At 54.7% G+C, this 16981-nt stretch overlaps 1 protein-coding gene across 1 annotated transcript; it reads left to right on the top strand.

The window, feature by feature from the left end:
- The first annotated feature begins 1597 nt into the window (after positions 1-1597).
- Positions 1598-15674, top strand: LOC103185196 (ribosomal RNA processing protein 1 homolog A). The gene is made up of 16 exons (XM_042334447.1): positions 1598-1730; positions 3235-3317; positions 4420-4477; positions 5038-5123; positions 6403-6464; positions 7598-7730; positions 8532-8596; positions 8722-8942; positions 9200-9300; positions 9760-9857; positions 10262-10281; positions 10839-10958; positions 11948-12546; positions 12808-12942; positions 13181-13244; positions 14366-15674. Exons 1-16 carry the CDS (start codon positions 1604-1606, stop codon positions 14530-14532), a joined length of 2139 nt encoding a protein of 712 aa, XP_042190381.1. The 5' UTR covers positions 1598-1603; the 3' UTR covers positions 14533-15674.
- Positions 15675-16981: the final 1307 nt, after the last annotated feature.

Below are 16981 nucleotides of genomic sequence, written 5' to 3'. Positions count from 1 at the left end.
TCGCCGGTCGCTCCAGCTCCACCAGGCACAGGATCAAGCTGATCCAAAACTCCCCCACCCGCATTCTCACCAGTTCTAAACTCCATAGCCCCATCACACCAGTCCTAGCTGGGCTCCACTCGCTCCCTATCTCTGATCGGATCGATTTCAAGATTCTCAAACTTGCTTTCAAATCCTTTCATGCCCTATCACCTCCCTACCTCTCCTACCTGCTTACCCCACAACTGGCTGCCTCCTCTCAACTGGCTCCAGCTTCCTGCATGTCCCTTGTGTCCTCCGTTCCACTATTGGCAGTTGCGCTTTCTGCCACTGTGCCCCGAAAATCTGGAAAACTTCCTCTATCCATCTGACTTGCCCCTTCCTTCTCCATCTTCAGGTCGCACCTGAAGACCTTCCTCTTCTGTGCCTACAGTTACCTCCCCCTGGCTCGGTGTCGAACTGCGCCACTGCCAAGTGCTCCGGAATATAAGAGATCGGATGGAGACAATCAATATGTTGGAGTAATAATCCAAAATTTATTAAGTAATACAAATAGCCTAACTTATTCTTAAAACTGAGACCATCGATCCAGTAAAATTGATATTGATTCCACTGGGAAGCGTGTTGACCCCTCTCCGATAACTCCAAAGTTACATCTTTCTTTTATGTGTTTCTAACTCCATCTCCCCTTGTCAGAGAGATAGTCCCCACAGTTCGCAGGCTGATAGCAATCTTGAGCAGCTTCTTTTCGCGTGGGAAAATAACTGATAAGGAGAAAGAAATGGACAGCTTTTTGGGAGGATTCTGCCATCTCCCTGTTTCTTAGTCTTGAAATAAAGCAGATGTCCATGAGTGCACTTCTCCTTCTGAGCCCTCTTGTTTTCACGTCTGTGCTCAAGGACAAGATTACTCAAGTCTTGGGTGGGAATATGACATGGTACCCAGGCACCGAACAAGGGAAAGTTATCAGAATCTGACCTCAGCTGCGGTCAAGCCAATATATATAACCGTTGAGAAATCGAACAGTATTTTGGTAACGTGGCGTTCGATACCACCTGTGGTAGTGGAGTCCTGTGGCTCAGTGGTTAGAGCACTCACTTTGCAAGTGAGAGACCTGAGTTCAATTCCAGGCAGAGGGCGAAACCTTGGGCAAGTTTCCTTACTCCACACAGAGCCTAATAATAATCCCTCCAAAAAAAAAAACAATAATAAATTGGTCATTTTCAATCCATATGACTGTTTGTGGGACATTGCTGTGCGCAATTGGCTGCCGCATTCGCCCACAAATATACAGTCAATTCACTTTACAGTGTGTTCTGTGAAGCGCTTTGGGACGTCCTCCCGACGTGAAAAGCGCTATATCAAATGCAAGGATTATTATTATTATTATTATTATTACCTGTGGCGGCTTCGGATGGGTTTGGGTGATGATGGCGGTGGTGGTGATGGTGGAGGGGGCGGGGCCGGTGATCACCGGTTGCCATGGGAACCAGTACACCCCCACCCATCCCCCCGCCCGCCCCGCCTACTCCACGCTTCGGTCGACGTGCGCAGGCGCGGGGCGGCCGCCCCGCCCCCTTCCTGCCTGCCCGCCCTCCTTCCCAGAGTTCCCGGCGAGAAGAAGATGGCGGCGGCCGCGGCCGCGGAGCTGCAGTTCGCGCAGAGACTCGCGTCCAACGAGAAGCGCTGCCGGGACCGGGCGCTCAGCAAACTCCGCCGCTACCTCAGCGCCCGCTCGCAGCCGTCCTCAGGTAACCTCGGCCCCGCCTGTCTGCGTGGCTGTCGGTCTGTCTGTCTGCCTCCGCCCCGCCCCACCCCCTCCCCCACCCCCCTCCACGGGGACCTGGCGCACAGGGCCTCGGCTCCCACGCACACGTGGGTTTTGTACGGCAGCGCCGGCCCGTGGAGCGGGGGCAGCCCTGGGCGGGGAGGAGGAGGAGGAGTGGTGGTGGTGGGAGGAGGAGGAGGAGGAGGAAGGGGGAATCTTTGTGTGGGGGGAGGAGCAGATCTCAGAGATGAGTGTTTTGAGGGTCTCGGGGTTTAGTGGTATTCAGAATGGGACTAAGATTGGCCCTGATTCCCCCCCACCCCGGTAACCCCTGATCCCCCCCCACACCCCCCCCCCACCCCGGTAACCCCTGATCCCCCCCCCCCATCCCGGTAATCCCTGGTCCCCCACCCCCACCCCGGTAACCCTTGATCCCCACCCCCCCCCACCCCGGTAACCCCTGATCCCCCCCCCCCCATCCCGGTAATCCCTGATCCCCACCCCCCCCCCACCCCGGTAACCCCTGATCCCCACCACCCCCCCCACCCCGGTAACCCCTGATCCCCCCCCCCCCCCATCCCGGTAATCCCTGGTCCCCCACCCCGACCCCGGTAACCCTTGATCCCCACCCCCCCCCGCCCCACACCCCGGTAATCCCTGATCCCGCCCCCCACCCCGGTAACCCCTGATCCCCAACCCCCCCACCCACCCCGGTAACCCCTGATCCCCACCCCCCCCCCCACCCCGGTAACCCCTGATCCCCCACCCCGGTAACCCCTGATCCCCCACCCCACCCCGGTAACCCCTGATCCCCACCCCCCACCCCGGTAACCCCTGATCCCCACCACCCCCCCCACCCCGGTAACCCCTGATCCCCCCCACCCCGGTAACCCCTGATCCCCCCCCCCACACCCCCTCCCACCCCGGTAACCCCTGATCCCCACCACCCCCCCACCCCGGTAATCCCTGATACCCCACCCCGGTAACCCTTGATCCCCCCCCCCCCCACCCCGGTAACCCTTGATCCCCCCCCCACCCCGGTAACCCTTGATCCCCCCCCCCCCACCCCGGTAACCCTTGATCCCCCCCCCACCCCGGTAACCCTTGATCCCCACCCCCCCCACCCCGGTAATCCCTGATCCCCACCCCGGTAATCCCTGATCCCCACCCCGGTAACCCCTGATCCCCACCCCGGTAACCCCCCACCGGTAACCCCTGACTCCCCCACACTGGTAACCCCTGACCCCTCCCCACCCTGGGAACCCTAACCCCTCCACACATTGGTAACCACCGACGCCCCAACCCACCCCGGTAACCCCGGCCCCCCCCCCACCCCGGTAACCCCTGACTCCCCCCTCCACCCCCGGTGACCCCCCCCCACCCTGGTAACCCCCCCACCCAGGTTATCCTGAGTCAAAGCAACACCAGTGGGAGGAATGACAGATGTCAGAATCATACCCTGAATACTAAAAGGCATTATTTTACAGTTGGCTTCACTCGAGAGGAGCTACTGAAGATATGGAAGGGAATCTTCTACTGCATGTGGATGCAGGACAAGCCCCTCCTACAGGTCAGCCTGAAATCCTGTCATTTAGTTTAAGCCTTTGTGTGGGATCCTTGCAATGCCATTCAGCCAACATCTGCTCCACGTGTAATCTTGTGCAAGGCTCTCTCTGGTAGCGTGAGTTGGGGATGTGAGAGTCTGGTCCTGGATATATATGCGTTTCAGGCCTGCGTGTGCTAGGTGTGTATGACTTACATAGTACATCCAGGTTTGACTGCACCAACTCCCTGCTCACTGGACTTCCAAGCTCTTCCTTCCCAAGGCTGCAGATTATTCAGAACTCTGCAGCTTGTGGCCTATCCCGCAGTAAGCTCCGTGAGCTGATCGCCCTCATCCTTCGCTCCCCGTCCCCAGAGAGTAAAGTTGAAGGTCCTAATCCTCACTTAAGTCCTTCATGGTCTTGTTCCTCCCTATCTCTGCGACCTACTAAACCTTTTCCAACTTATGTGCCTCCTCCACTTGGCGGGCACTGGCCATGCCGCCTCGACCGCTCCTTTTCCTCTTTCAAGACCTTTTCCATCCTGCCTTCGGTCTTCCTACCTACACCCTTCTTGATTCCAACCCTGGCTTAAGTGCAACCCCTTCCCTTCCTAGAGCCCTAAAATATCCTCCCGATGTGAAAGCCGCTGCATAAATTGCAATTTGTTGTTGGTGTGTGTTGGGTGTGTAAGTGGGGGTTGTCATTCACGGTGTGTATGTCTAGTTCTGGATGTTTAACAGAGAGAACAGTCGAGAGGCTAAGTGTTTTTTTTGGTAAACCGGAGATCAGAATCCAACCCAATCACCGTGCTTAAGAGTATCCAAACCAAGCTGAAAATTCCATGCATCCCACCTGTACATGGAAATTCCCGAGATAGATTGTTGGAGCAGAATGCGCACTCTTTCACTTGGAGGGACGCATCCTGCTTATGTAATTCCAGAAAGTGAAATGTAATTTTGTATTGTATTGTATCAAGTGCTGTGTGTAAGTGTGTGTCTTGGTGCTGCGTGAGTTGGGGCCTCATGTTCTGGCTCCGCTCTGGTAGTTTAATCCTATCAGGAGCATGGGGTTAGGTTTGAAATGACTATTTGTGAAGCTCACCAAACCTCTTCTGCTCTTGTGTTCCAGGAACAATTGGCAAAAAACATTGCACAGCTTGTGCATGCATTCCAGAACCTGGATGCCAGTAAGTTCGCTGTGCGCAGCTCCTGATGGCTTTGGAGTGTTATTGAGCTGCTATGTGTGTGTGTGTGTGTGTGTGTGAGAGGGGTGGTGTGGGGAGAGCTTCCACTTGCCAGGTGTATGTGTGTGTGGGTGGGTGGGGTGGGACTTGAGAAGCCTGCCTCTGCTATCCTGTGTTACGGTCCGTTACTGTAAGGAGCAGTGAGCCTGTGATCTGTGAGTGTAACTAATGATCATGTCTAGCTACCGATAACTAGTGGTGATTGAGTCTAATTTGCAGTATTTGTAATGGAACCATTAGGCATCAGTAACCCAGGAGTGTGGGTGCTGACACGCTTCAACTCAAACATGGACTCAGAGAGTGCAAGCGGTATTTCACCTGCCCGCGATCCGCCAAATGTGAATTCTGGGATCAAGACCCTCAGTGTTTATTTTCTCTAACTTACTGATGATGTGTGTGTTGTCGGGTAATGATTATTGATATAAGCGCAACGCTTGTTCACAGCTGACATGATCTGCACCACCGAGTGCACAAGCCTTTAATCTTGCCTGTCTCTGCTTCAGAGTTCCTGTTCATGGAGACCTTCTGTCAGACCATGAACCGAGAGTGGAATGGAATCGACCGCCTTCGGCTGGATAAGTTTTACACGGTGAGGATTCACCCTGAGCCCCAACCCTCGTCCTAGTAACACATTTGTTTGTTGTGGATCTCACACTGCTGCAGTCTACTCAGCTAAAACCTCATAGCTTGCCATTGATAGTGCTGCTTGGCAAGCTTCTCGCTGCTTGTCCAGCTAGAACCATTCTACCCGTTAGGGCATTGATCTGCAGGATTAACAGGAGCCTTGAGTACCTCACACCTGTAGCCCTTACCCCCCTTTCCTGCTAGAAATATACACCGACTGTTACAGCATGGGAACAGGTCATTCAGCCAAATCATTCTGTGCCGGTGTTTGACCGCTACATCCTTCTATTCCCCACTCCTACACCCCTCTATTCCCCTCTCCTACACTCCTCTATCCCTTTCTCCCTCATGTATGCATCAAGTTTCTTTTTAAGTGCTTGATACTTTTTGCTTTAAACACAACTTCCAAGAGTGAGTTCCACATTTATTTTGGTTAACCAGGTATCTGTCTCAAAGCGCTTCACGGGATATAATAATAATAATAATAATCCTTGCATTTGATATAGCGCTTTTCACGTCGGGAGGACGTCCCAAAGCGCTTCACAGAACACAGTGTAAAGTGAATTGACTGTATATTTGTGGGCGAACGCGGCAGCCAATTGCGCACCGCAATGTCCCACAAACAGTCGTAGATTGAAAATGACCAATTTATTATTGTTTTTGGTTCTGGAGGGATTATTATTAGGCTCTGTGTGGAGTAAGGAAACTTGCCCGAGGTTTCGCCCTCTGCCTGGAATTGAACTCAGGTCTCTCACTTGCAAGGCAACTGCTCTAACTACTGAGCTACAGGACTCCACTGTAAAGTGGAATATACTGTAAAGTGAATTGACTGTATACTTGTGGGCAAAACGCAGTAGCTACTTGCGCACAGCAGTGTCCCACAAACAGTCATGGATTGAAATGACCAATGTTATTCTTGTTTTTTTCTTGAGGGATTATTATCAGGCGTATAGAGTAAGGAAACTTGCCCAAGGTTTCGCCCTGGCCGGAAATGAAACACAGGTCTCTCGCTTGCGAGGCGAGCGCTCTAACCTCTGAGTTGCAGGACTCCTACTAATAACTGACACAAGCTCGGCCATACGCCTTCCAGCGAAACAGCACCAGAACACACTGAAGATTGTCTATGCAGCTTTCCCCAAAGTGTTTCTCGTAGCTCGCACGGAAAGTTACAGCAAATTGCTTGGCACGAGGAAGTCCACAAGGTGGCGCTCTTCCCTCCCACTAACTGTGGCTTTGCTGTTTAGCTCATCCGCCAGGTCCTGCGGCAGTTTCTCCAGGAGGTCCGGAGCAGCGGCTGGGAGGACAGGTGAGTGATCCGTGCATCATTTATTCTGCCCGAGGCTGGGCTAACCCATCTGCACGCTGCCCTCTTGCAGGTTGCCTGGGTTTTAACACGTAGCCTGAAAAATTCACCCGCACGGTAGGAATTTTAGTGCTAAATATTTTTTGTGCAATAGACAGTGAATGTCAACAGCAACAACAACAACAACTTGGATTTATATATAGCGCCCGCCACGCCGGACGGCGTCTCAGAGCGCTTTACAGTAACGGATCCCGGGACCGAGCCAGGGGGGAGGGGGGGAAGGTGACCAAAGGCGCGGTCGAAAAGAAAGGTCTTCAGCAAAGACCTGAAAATGGGAAGGGAGGGAGCGAGACGAAGGGAGTGAGGAAGGCAGTTCCAGAGCCTCGGGACATAGTGGCTGAAGGCACGGCCGCCGAGGGTGGAGCGGGGGGACGAGGAGGAGGCCAGACCCGGAGCAATGAGGGCAATGGGTACTGTTTTGAGGAGAGAGGAGGTCAGAGAGGTAGGGGGGTGCAGAGGAGTGCAGGGACTTGAATACGAGAGTGAGGATCTTAAAATCGATCCTCTCTGGGATAAGCAGCCAGTGCAGTATGGCAAGGACTGGGGTGATCGGGGAGCGGAGTTTCATGCAGGTGAGAAGGTAGGCGGCAAAGTTTTGAATGATTTGGATTTTTTGGATGGTAGTGGATGGGAGACCGGCGAAGAGGGCGTTGGAGTAGTCCAGCCGAGAGGTGACAAAGGCATGGACCAGGGTTTCAGCGGGTGAGAGCGGGAGGAGAAGCCATTTGTGCAGACGTACTGCTGGCGGTTTGTGATGTAGAACTCGAACCAGGCGAGTGCGGTCCCACTGAGGTGGATGACGGAGGAAAGGCGGTGGAGATGGATGGTGTGATCGACTGCGTCGAACGCGGCGGAGAGGTTCAGGAGGTCAAGGAGGTAGAGGGGTGGATGGGGGGCATCAATAGTGATGTCAGACTGGTTCATTTGGTGGCTGCCTCACCTTCCGAGTCAGAAAGGTGTGGATTCAGTTCCCGTTTCTGGACTTTTAAGGTCACAGTGCAGTGCTGGGGGAAGAGATCGAGACACAGTGCTGATGGTGCCAGGCTCCAGATTAATCTCTCTTTCTTTGGTTCCAGTCTCGTCAGCCGCTTTCTGGACTGTCTGACAGCGGAGGTGCTGAATCCAGCCGGTAACTCTGCACCCAATGGCGTCCGCTATCATTTCATTGACATCTACCTGGAGGAGCTGGCCACTGTGGGTGCACAGGAGGTAACACAGTGCACAACCCTGGCCTCCCCACACACCCTGTACCACACCCTCACTATTCCCACACACCCTGCCAACCTCACCCCAGGCACCCTGTCAACCTCACCCCAGGCACCCTGCCAACTTCACCCCAAGCACCCTGCCAACTTCACCCCAAGCACCCTGCCAACCTCACCCCAGGCACCCTGCCAACCTCACCCCAAGCACCCTGCCAACCTCACCCCAGGCACCCTGCCAACCTCACCCCAGGCACCCTGCCAACGTCACCCCAGGCACCCTGCCAACCTCACCCCAGGCACCCGGCCAGCCCACACCCCCCCCAGGTACCCAGCCAGCCCAGCCCCCCCAGGCACCCGACCTGCCCACCGCCCCCAGACACCCAGCCAGCCCATCCCCACCAGACACCCGGCCAGCCCACCCCCACCAGACACCCTGCCAACCCACACCCCCAGGCAACCGGCCAGCCCACCCCCACCAGGCACCTGGCTGGCCCACCCCCCCCCACCGGCACCCGGCCAGCCGAGCCCCCCCCCCCCCCCCCCGGGACCCGGCCTGCCCACCGACCCCAGACACCCAGCCGGCCCACCCCCACCAGGCATCCGGCCGGCCCACCCCCACCAGGCATCCGGCCAGCCCACCCCCACCCAGGCGGCCTACCACCACACCCAGGTGGCCTATCTAACATGCATCTCAGGGTGGAGGTCTGTGAGGCTGACTCTCCCTGGGGTGGGAGGGGTGGTCAACTTCTTCTCCTGTGTGTCTGTGTGGGGGGTTTCACTGACTTTGACTCCTTTCTTCCTGCAGTTGTCTGCGGAACAGAACTTGAAGTTTATTGATCCTTTTTGTTGCATTGCGGCCAAAACCAAAGAGTAAGTAGGGCGTCCGCTGTCTTTTCTCTCTGCTTTTGGTGGGAACAGGTTTTTCCGGGGTGGGTGTTGCTGTGACGGCGGACACTGCTACACACACTGACCTCTCTTGTTTATTCACCACTCAGCCGGGTCCTGCTGCACTCCATCACACATGGGATCTTCGAGCTGATTGTGGACCAGGCACCATTTGCTGTGGAAGACCTAATGAAGGAGCTGGAGCGCAGTGAGGGGGTCGACGACTCCAGTGAGGACCAAGCTTCTGACAGCGATCTAGACGAGCCCGTGCTGGGCAAATCAGCAGCGAAGCACATCAACGGGGCACGAGAGGAGCTGGCGGAGTCTGAGTGTGAGCCACACCACCTGCAATTAGTGACCCCTCCCCCGCCCATCTCCTCGTGTCTGTTTCAATGTCTAGTTCAAGACCTTTCCTGTTTTCCTGGTCTCTATGCTGTGAATGGCAGGGATGTAGGCAATCCCGGTAGTCAGTCAGTGCACAGAGCTCATCCCAGATTGAGCTGGAAACACAGTCATTTGATGTGTTGGATTTATTCTGCTGCTTCTCCTGTGCTGACTGGCTGGACTCACCTGTATATTTGCATCTAGGCTCGGTGACAATGGGAGCAAAGTCCCCGCTTGACCGTGGGGAAGACGAGGAGGAAAATTTGGATCTGCCGTCAGACGAAGATGTAGGACCTGTCCTTCAGGTGAGAAGACTTCATTCTGTGTGTTTAATAGGTGAAGAGTATAGAGCGTATCTCAGTCCGAACAGTGAGTGACTCTCGACTAAGAGTTATTTAACTTTAAATCCTGCTCGTTTCACACACGGGGCCATTTATTCTTTTGGTTGTGGGTTAGACCTGTGTAGGGGTGGGTGGGGGTTAGCCCTGTGCTGGGTTGGGTGGGGTGGGGGGTTAACCCTCTGTCTGGATGGGTGGGGGTTAGCCCTGTGTCGGGGTGAGCCCTGTATCGGGGTGGATGGGTGGGGGTTAGCCCTGTGCCGGCGTGGGTGGGAGTTATCCCTGTTTCGGGGTGGGTGGGGCTTAGCCCTGCGTAGGCGGGTGGTATGTTGAATGTTCCCAGGTGTAGGGTGGAAGTGGTGTGGGGGCTTGTTGGATGTTGTGGAACTTAGCAGTGACCCCCTGCTGCCTGTGTTTTCCCTGCAGTTTGACTACACAGCGATAGCTGGCCGCCTCTTTGAGCTCGCAAGCAAGAGCAAGACAGCAGCTGCGAACCGGAAGCGCCTCTACAAACTGGTGAAGAAGTGAGTGCAGCATTTGACAGCGCGGTGGCTAGTGTTAGTCTCACTGTGGCTGGTGTGACAACGCCTGTGTTAGTCTGTCACTATAGCTGGTGTGATAGCTCCTTTGTGTGTCAGCTCCTGTGTTAATCTCTCACTGTGGCTGGTGTCACACTTCCTGTGTTAGTCTCTCATTGAGGCTGATGTGACAGCTCCTGTGTTAGTCTCTCACTATAGCTGGTGAGACAACTCCTGTGTTAAGTCTCTCACTATAGCTGGTGTGGCAGCTTCTGTGTTAAGTGTTTCTTTGAGGCTGGTGTGACAGCTCCTGTGTTAGTCTCTCACTATAGTTGGTGAGACAACTTCTGTGTTTGTCTCTCGTTTCGCTTGCTGATACTCACTGGCGCGCTCTCTCCCTCTCTCCTCAGATTCAAGGATTTGGCTGAAGGTGAGATTGTGGACATTGCTGCCCTTGGCCTTTCTCTAGTCCTGGTTTGTTCCACATATCTAGTTTTGAGTTGCATTTTTTTTTAACTGGATCCACTTTCAGGATGCCCTCGACTCTTAAGCTTCTATCCTTCATATTATCTGTCCACTTCCCTCTTGAAACCTACATGGATTTTGCCTCTGCACCTAACTTAGTAGTTCCACACCCAACAACTCTTGAGTTAAAAAGAAAGTTCTCCTAAACTCACTTTTTGCTCTTCTTGTGACTAACAGAGCTTCACTGTGTTGTGCTGTCACTGACTTGGCAGTGTGGGTGGACAGTGTAGAGGGAGCTTTACTCTGTCTCTAACCCTGATCTGGGAATGTGGATGGACAGTTTAGAGGGATGGACAGTGTAGAGCTTTACTCTATCTCTAACCTCTGTCGCTGACCTCACCCTAAAAGGGGCAGCTTCTATAAGCAACTTAGCCGTAGAGTACAGAGAAAGCATGGTTGAAGCCATGGAATGGGAAAGTGTGAGGGTGCCTGGCGATGCATTTCTAACTCTGTCTTGTGCAGGAATCTTCCCACACGACGCGCTCTCTGCGGAGCTCTCCACAGATGAGGACGACGAGGAGGATTTTGAGTGGAGGAAGAGGAAGAAGCGGAAGGCGGCAGCGGAAGAGCGGCAACGAAAAAGTAATGTTTGCACGGGCTCTGTGCTGCTCGCAATGTGTGTACACTGCAGCTCATTGCCCCATTGACAGCATTGCAAATCATTACCACAATTGTAAATTGTCACATTGACACCGCTCTCGACTCTATCCACAAGGTCTATTGAGTATGACCACGCTACCAGTCTCGGATTAACCTCAGCTGGTTAAGACATTCTATACAATTCTTCAACTCAACCAATGTTTACGATGATAAAATAATTCTTGCATTTGACACAATGCCTTTCACGTAGGAGGAGGTCTCGAGCATTCCATAGGATTCACTGTGAAGTGTAGTGACTGTGTAATTTGTAGGCAAATTTAGCGCACAGCAATGTCCCACAAACAGCCATGGAGTGAGTGACTAAAACTGTTCCCACAATCACCATGTTCTGTGTGCAGGTGGCAGCCTCTGGTCTGGTCATCAATCTCTCTGTATGAACCAGGGAGCTATTGGCAGTCAGGCTGTGTAGCATTCTCCCCTCTTCATTTTCTACTGAATTAAATCTTAAACGGTACACCGTATTGAAGTGGCGGGGTCCTGGAGGTTAAATATGAGTGTGATGGTTCATTCCCTTTTGGCGAAGTCTCAACTGTTTCACCTATTACTCCCTAGCCCCTCGCTATATCTCCCCCTCCCCTCCCTGCAGCTGTCTCTAGCATACTGCACAACTCCAGCTTCCCATGCCACTGTCAATGGCTGAGCTTTCACATTCTATATCTCTGACCTCTCCCTTGCTCTCATCTCCATCCAATAGACTTGTCTATCCAAATCTGGTCTTTAAAAACCTGCTTCTTTGACTGCGCCAATGGTCTCCTCCTCAGTGTCAACTCCTGCCTTTGTAAAGCACTCAGACGTTACATAAATGCTAATTATAGTCGATGTGTAATTCTCTTTCCCCACCCACCGCCTAAGGGGAGCCTTCAGAGTTCCGCAAAACCACGGGACTGAAATTGACCCTTTTTGCTCTGTAGAAGAAAGGAAAGAAGAAGATGTTCAGGAAGTGGACAGCCCTCAGCCCCGCGAGGAGCGAGTGGAGGAGTCTGCAGCCCCCAAACAACCAGCGGCTGTCCGGAGAAAGAAAAAGAAGCAGAGAATAGTGAGGAGAGCAAGTGATGGAGCAGAGGTGGTGGTGGCAGCGGTGCCTGGCGGACACGGGACGGAGCAGCGCCCTGAAACGCTCACAATAACAACAGCAGCAACAGCAAAGGTCATCGGGGCGGAGAGCACGCAGTCACCCGCTGAGGCGTCTGGGCACCAGGACTCGGTGCAGGTGGAAACCCAAACCCTCGTCGTGAAGAGGAGAAAGAAGAAGCAGAAGGCGAAGGCTGTGCTGCTGAACGGCAACATTCTGGCCGGAGCCTCAGAGCAGAGCCCGCAGTCCCCAGCCCCGCAGCCCCCAGCCCCGCAGCCCCCAGCCCCACAGCAACACGGCCCCAAAGCTAAGCTTCACCACAAGAAGTTGAAAAGCAAGAGGAAAGTGTCATCGCTGGCGCTCGCTGCCGGCCCCGGGAAGCGGAGAGCACCGCCACTTGGCACCCGCGGGGCCAAGAAGCTGAAACCCCAAAGCAACGTGAGTGTCGACAGCTAGAGCCCAGCCTCCCATCCCCACCCCCACACACACACAGCGCATGAGCCCAGCCCCCCCCAACCACACAGCGCATGAGCCCAGCCACCTCACCCCCACCACCCACAGTACCCGAGCCCACACACACCGCACCGCGCACAAAACCCTCCCACCCCGCTCTCCCCCCGCCACCCCCTCGTGTCCCTGACACCATACGCCAGGACGAGGGGGTGCCTACCAGGTGCTCACCGGGTTTACTGTTTGCAGGGAGACCCCATGAGGAAGGCACAGACCCCGACACCAGACAGCGACTTTGTGACGCTCCAGAGCGCGGCCATACCCAGGTCCTTGTTCCTAAGGAGAGCGCAAGGCGCCAACCACACCACCCAGCCTGGGCACAAGGTAACCATGGTCTCCTCCCTACCTCACTCACACTCTCCCTCCTTCACGCTCCCTTCCTCACCATCATCTCCCTCTTGCCCTCCCTCTCGCCCTCCCACCCCCCCCCTCTCTCTCGCTCCTTCTCACCTGCCCTCCTCTCTCTCGTTTCTCCCCCCACCCCCCTCCCCACACCCTCTTGCCCTCCCTGTCTCCCCCTAGCTCCCTTCCTCCCCCTCATCCTGTTTATCACGCGTTGCAGGTTACAGTCTCGTCTTCTAGCAACAAGAAGGTTCGTTTCGGATTGAAAAACAATACAATGGCAGGTAAGGTCTCTCCCCCCCCCCTCCCCACACACACACACACACTGCCACCCCAACACAAACCGCCCCTCCCCACCCCCCACACACACTGAACCCCCCACACACGCACTGACCCCCTCCACCCCCCACACACACTGCCCTTCACCCCCCACACACACTGCCCCCTCACTCCTCACACACACTGCCCCCTCACCCCCCACACACTGCCCCCTCACGCCACACACACTGCCCCCCCACACACACTGCCCCACACACCTTGCCCCCCATCCCCCACACACACTGCCCCCCTCCAACCCCACACACACACTGAACCCCTCCACCCCCCATACACTGCCCCACACCCCATACACACTGCCCCCCAACCCCCACACACACTGCCCCCCCACCCCCCCACACACACTGCCCCCTCACCCCCCACACACTGCCCCCTCACGCTACACACACTGCCCCCCCCACACACTGCCCCCACACACCTTGCCCCCCCATCCCCCACACACACTGCCCCCCTCCAACCCCCACACACACACTGAACCCCTCCACCCCCCATACACTGCCCCACACCCCATACACACTGCCCCCCCAACCCCCACACACACTGCCCCCCCAACCCCCACACACACTGCCCCCCCACCCCCCACACACACTGCCCCCTCACCCCCCACACACACTGCCCCTCCTCCTCATACACACTGCCCCTCACCCCCACACACACTGCCCCTCACTCCTCATACACACTGCCCCCTCACCCCCCACATACACTGCCCCAACCCCCCACACACACTCCCCCCACACTGCCCACTCCACATTGTTAGTATTAGTGCCCCCCAAGTGACTAGTGTTAGTGCCTCCCCCACCCCAGTGAATAGTGTTAATGCCCCCCCAGTGACCGCTGTTAGTGCTCCCTCAATGATTAGTGTTAGTGGCCCCCCCGTGACTAGTGTTAGTGCCCCCCCCCCCCGCCCGTAACTAGTGTTAGTGGTCCCCCCCCCCAGTGGCTAGTGTTAGTGTGTCCTCCCCCTCCCCAACCGGTGACTAGTGTTATTGCCTGGGAAGTGCTGGTTGCGGCTGAGTTGGGAGTGAGTGCGTAAGATGGCTTCAAAGCTGTGTTATCTTCTCTTGAGCAGAGTTCAAGCGGACGGACAGGAGCCTGCTAGTGAGCCCCGAGGGTACATCCCGCGTGGCGTTTGACCCCCAGCAGAAGCCGCGGTGCGGGGTGCTGAAGGCCCTGGCCTCCCCCTCGCCCCAGTGTGGCCCCCGCCGAGCCCGGCCCAGAGCCAGCGAGTATTTCTGACTCTTTGGCCCCTCGACTGCCAAGTTCTGACTTTCTGTAACCTCCAATGATGGCGTCCTGGAGCTGCTCATCAACCCCGCCCCTTGTTTTACCCCTTGTTTCCCCCGTTCCCCCCTTGTTTTACTCCCTCACCTCCCCTTGTTTTACTCCCTCTTTGTATCCCTGATGTAGAGGGTGTGTGTGAGCCATAGGGAGCGATGGCCTGTGTAGGCTGGTGTGCGGTCGTCACTTTTGCTTTTTAAAGTTCATGATTTGTACAACCACACGCACACCTGTCCCCTGGCAGAGAGAGCTCATATATAGACACACACACACACCTGTCCCCTGGAAGAGAGAGCTCACACACACACACCTATCCTCTGGCAGAGAGAGCCCACATACACAGCTGTCCCCTGGTAGAGCGAGCTCACACACACAAATACACACCTGTCCTCTGGCAGAGAGAGCTCAAATACACACCTGTCCCCTGGCAGAGAGAGCTCACACATACACACACCCCTGTCCGGTGGCAGTGGCTGATGCGTTATGTGCAGCCCCCATCTATGATGTGTCACTGACTCTGAGTCTCATCCCTTCCTGCTGAAAACTCGTGTTTTCAATCTCTTCATACCTACCCCGCGCCCCCACCCCCCCACCCCACACCACCGGCCTGGGAGGAGTGAGCAGGTGTGGTGTGGGACAGATCTCTTTCTCTCTTAAGCTCTACACAACCGGGCCCAGCCTTGAGGCTGATTTCTGCTGTCAGATCGTAGATAAATTGTATAAAAGAAATATAAAGGTTAAAATGATTTACAGAGAGAGGCGTGTGGCGAAGCAGGGAAGCTCTGTTGGTCTCCGCAGTGTGCACTTGCAAGGTTCAGGAAATGTCATGGTCTCCTGGTGTCATAACCGAGCCACAGCACGGGCGCGCTCGTGTTACCCCCTGTTACAAGGAGAGAGATGCGTCAATCGTATGGAAGGGCTTGAGCTCACCTTGGTTGTGCTTGGATTTGCACAGCGACTGTCATGTCAGTGATACTGATACTGTGTATGAGCTGGTTACACCATTCGTTTCTGTTCCGCTTTACAAGGAACCGTTTAAACCCACAAGCGCCCTGTGTTATCAGTCAGTCGCATTAAATCGCTGATTGTTTTCTACAACATCACATTGTCCTTTCTTTTATTTGCAAAAGTGATTTCTGCAGCTGGCACTGGAGTCGCCGGCCGAGCCACAGAAAAGCAACCTCTGTTACAAGGTTTCTCGGCAACAGCCACACAGCAATCTTTATATGCACACAACACATTAATCTTTATGTAACCAGTGGATGAGTTATCAGAGGCTGGTCTGAGACCCTGGGGGAGAGGAAACGACAGTGGCTTTTGCGGGAGTCATTTCAGGCAGGAGGTGAAATTAGTTTTCGAGAAAGGTATGAAAGACACCAGCGCAGGCCAAGAAACAGAAACTCAGGACCAGCGTCTTGACTGCGGGGCTACAGGAGTCTCAGGGCCAGTAGCGCACAGAGACACACACACAAGGAGACACACTCACATAGAGACACTCACAAGCACTGAGAGAGAGACACTTGCATAATGACACTCATAAACAGAGACACTAATGCACATGCATAGAGATACAAACACAGACAGACGCATAGAGATACACAAATTCATAGAGACACACATATAGAGACATTCACAAATACATGGACAGAGGGAGACACAGACAATCGCAACAGCGTGGCCTCTGAGTTGAGCAAAGCCCATTTCCCACATGTACTGACCGTTCCGACCACAGTAACGTTAGATAAACAGCGCGAGAGGCCCACGGGCCAGAAACTACATTGTTTAGCGACAGCCAATTTGCACACAGCAATGTTCCACAAACCGCTATGAGTGATTTGATTTGGAGGATTGTTGGTCAGTTATGGCCCTCTGCGTGTTGAGGGAGACCGGGAGCCGGGCCAGAGAGGCTCTTAATATTCATTCCTCATTTGTAAAGTGTTATTAGTGTTTCTGACACAGATATAACAAATATAGATTTACTAATAGCTCAGATTGTACAACACAAGCACAAATTACAGAAGTGAAATATCTGAAATATTATTCAAATACAAACAGATTTGTAGTTGATTTCACAGACTTGCTGTGGTGAGACTCACTCCGACAGCAAAGCACCACTCCCGTATCCAGCGAGGACCACCCTACCCATCAGGGCTTTGGCTTCCAGGGTTAACAGGAGCTGAGTGGGATGACTCCCTGCCCCCAGTGACTGGTCTGCCCTTCCAGGTCCTGCCGATAAGCCAGGCTGGGCTGTGCTGTCATCAGCAGTGCCCTGGAATACTGCGCACCAGTCTGGCTCAGGAACCGGACGAGAGACCACCACAGAGGTCTGGCTGGGTTCCGACACTCCGTTGTCAATCATGTCATCTTGCAGCCAGTTCAGCTGCAAGGAGATCCCACTAACCTTCCC

The sequence above is a fragment of the Callorhinchus milii genome, unplaced genomic scaffold, assembly GCF_018977255.1.
Source record: "Callorhinchus milii isolate IMCB2004 unplaced genomic scaffold, IMCB_Cmil_1.0 Scaffold4, whole genome shotgun sequence".
Lineage (NCBI taxonomy): Eukaryota > Metazoa > Chordata > Chondrichthyes > Chimaeriformes > Callorhinchidae > Callorhinchus > Callorhinchus milii.
This window is presented reverse-complemented; position numbering and strand designations above follow the sequence as displayed.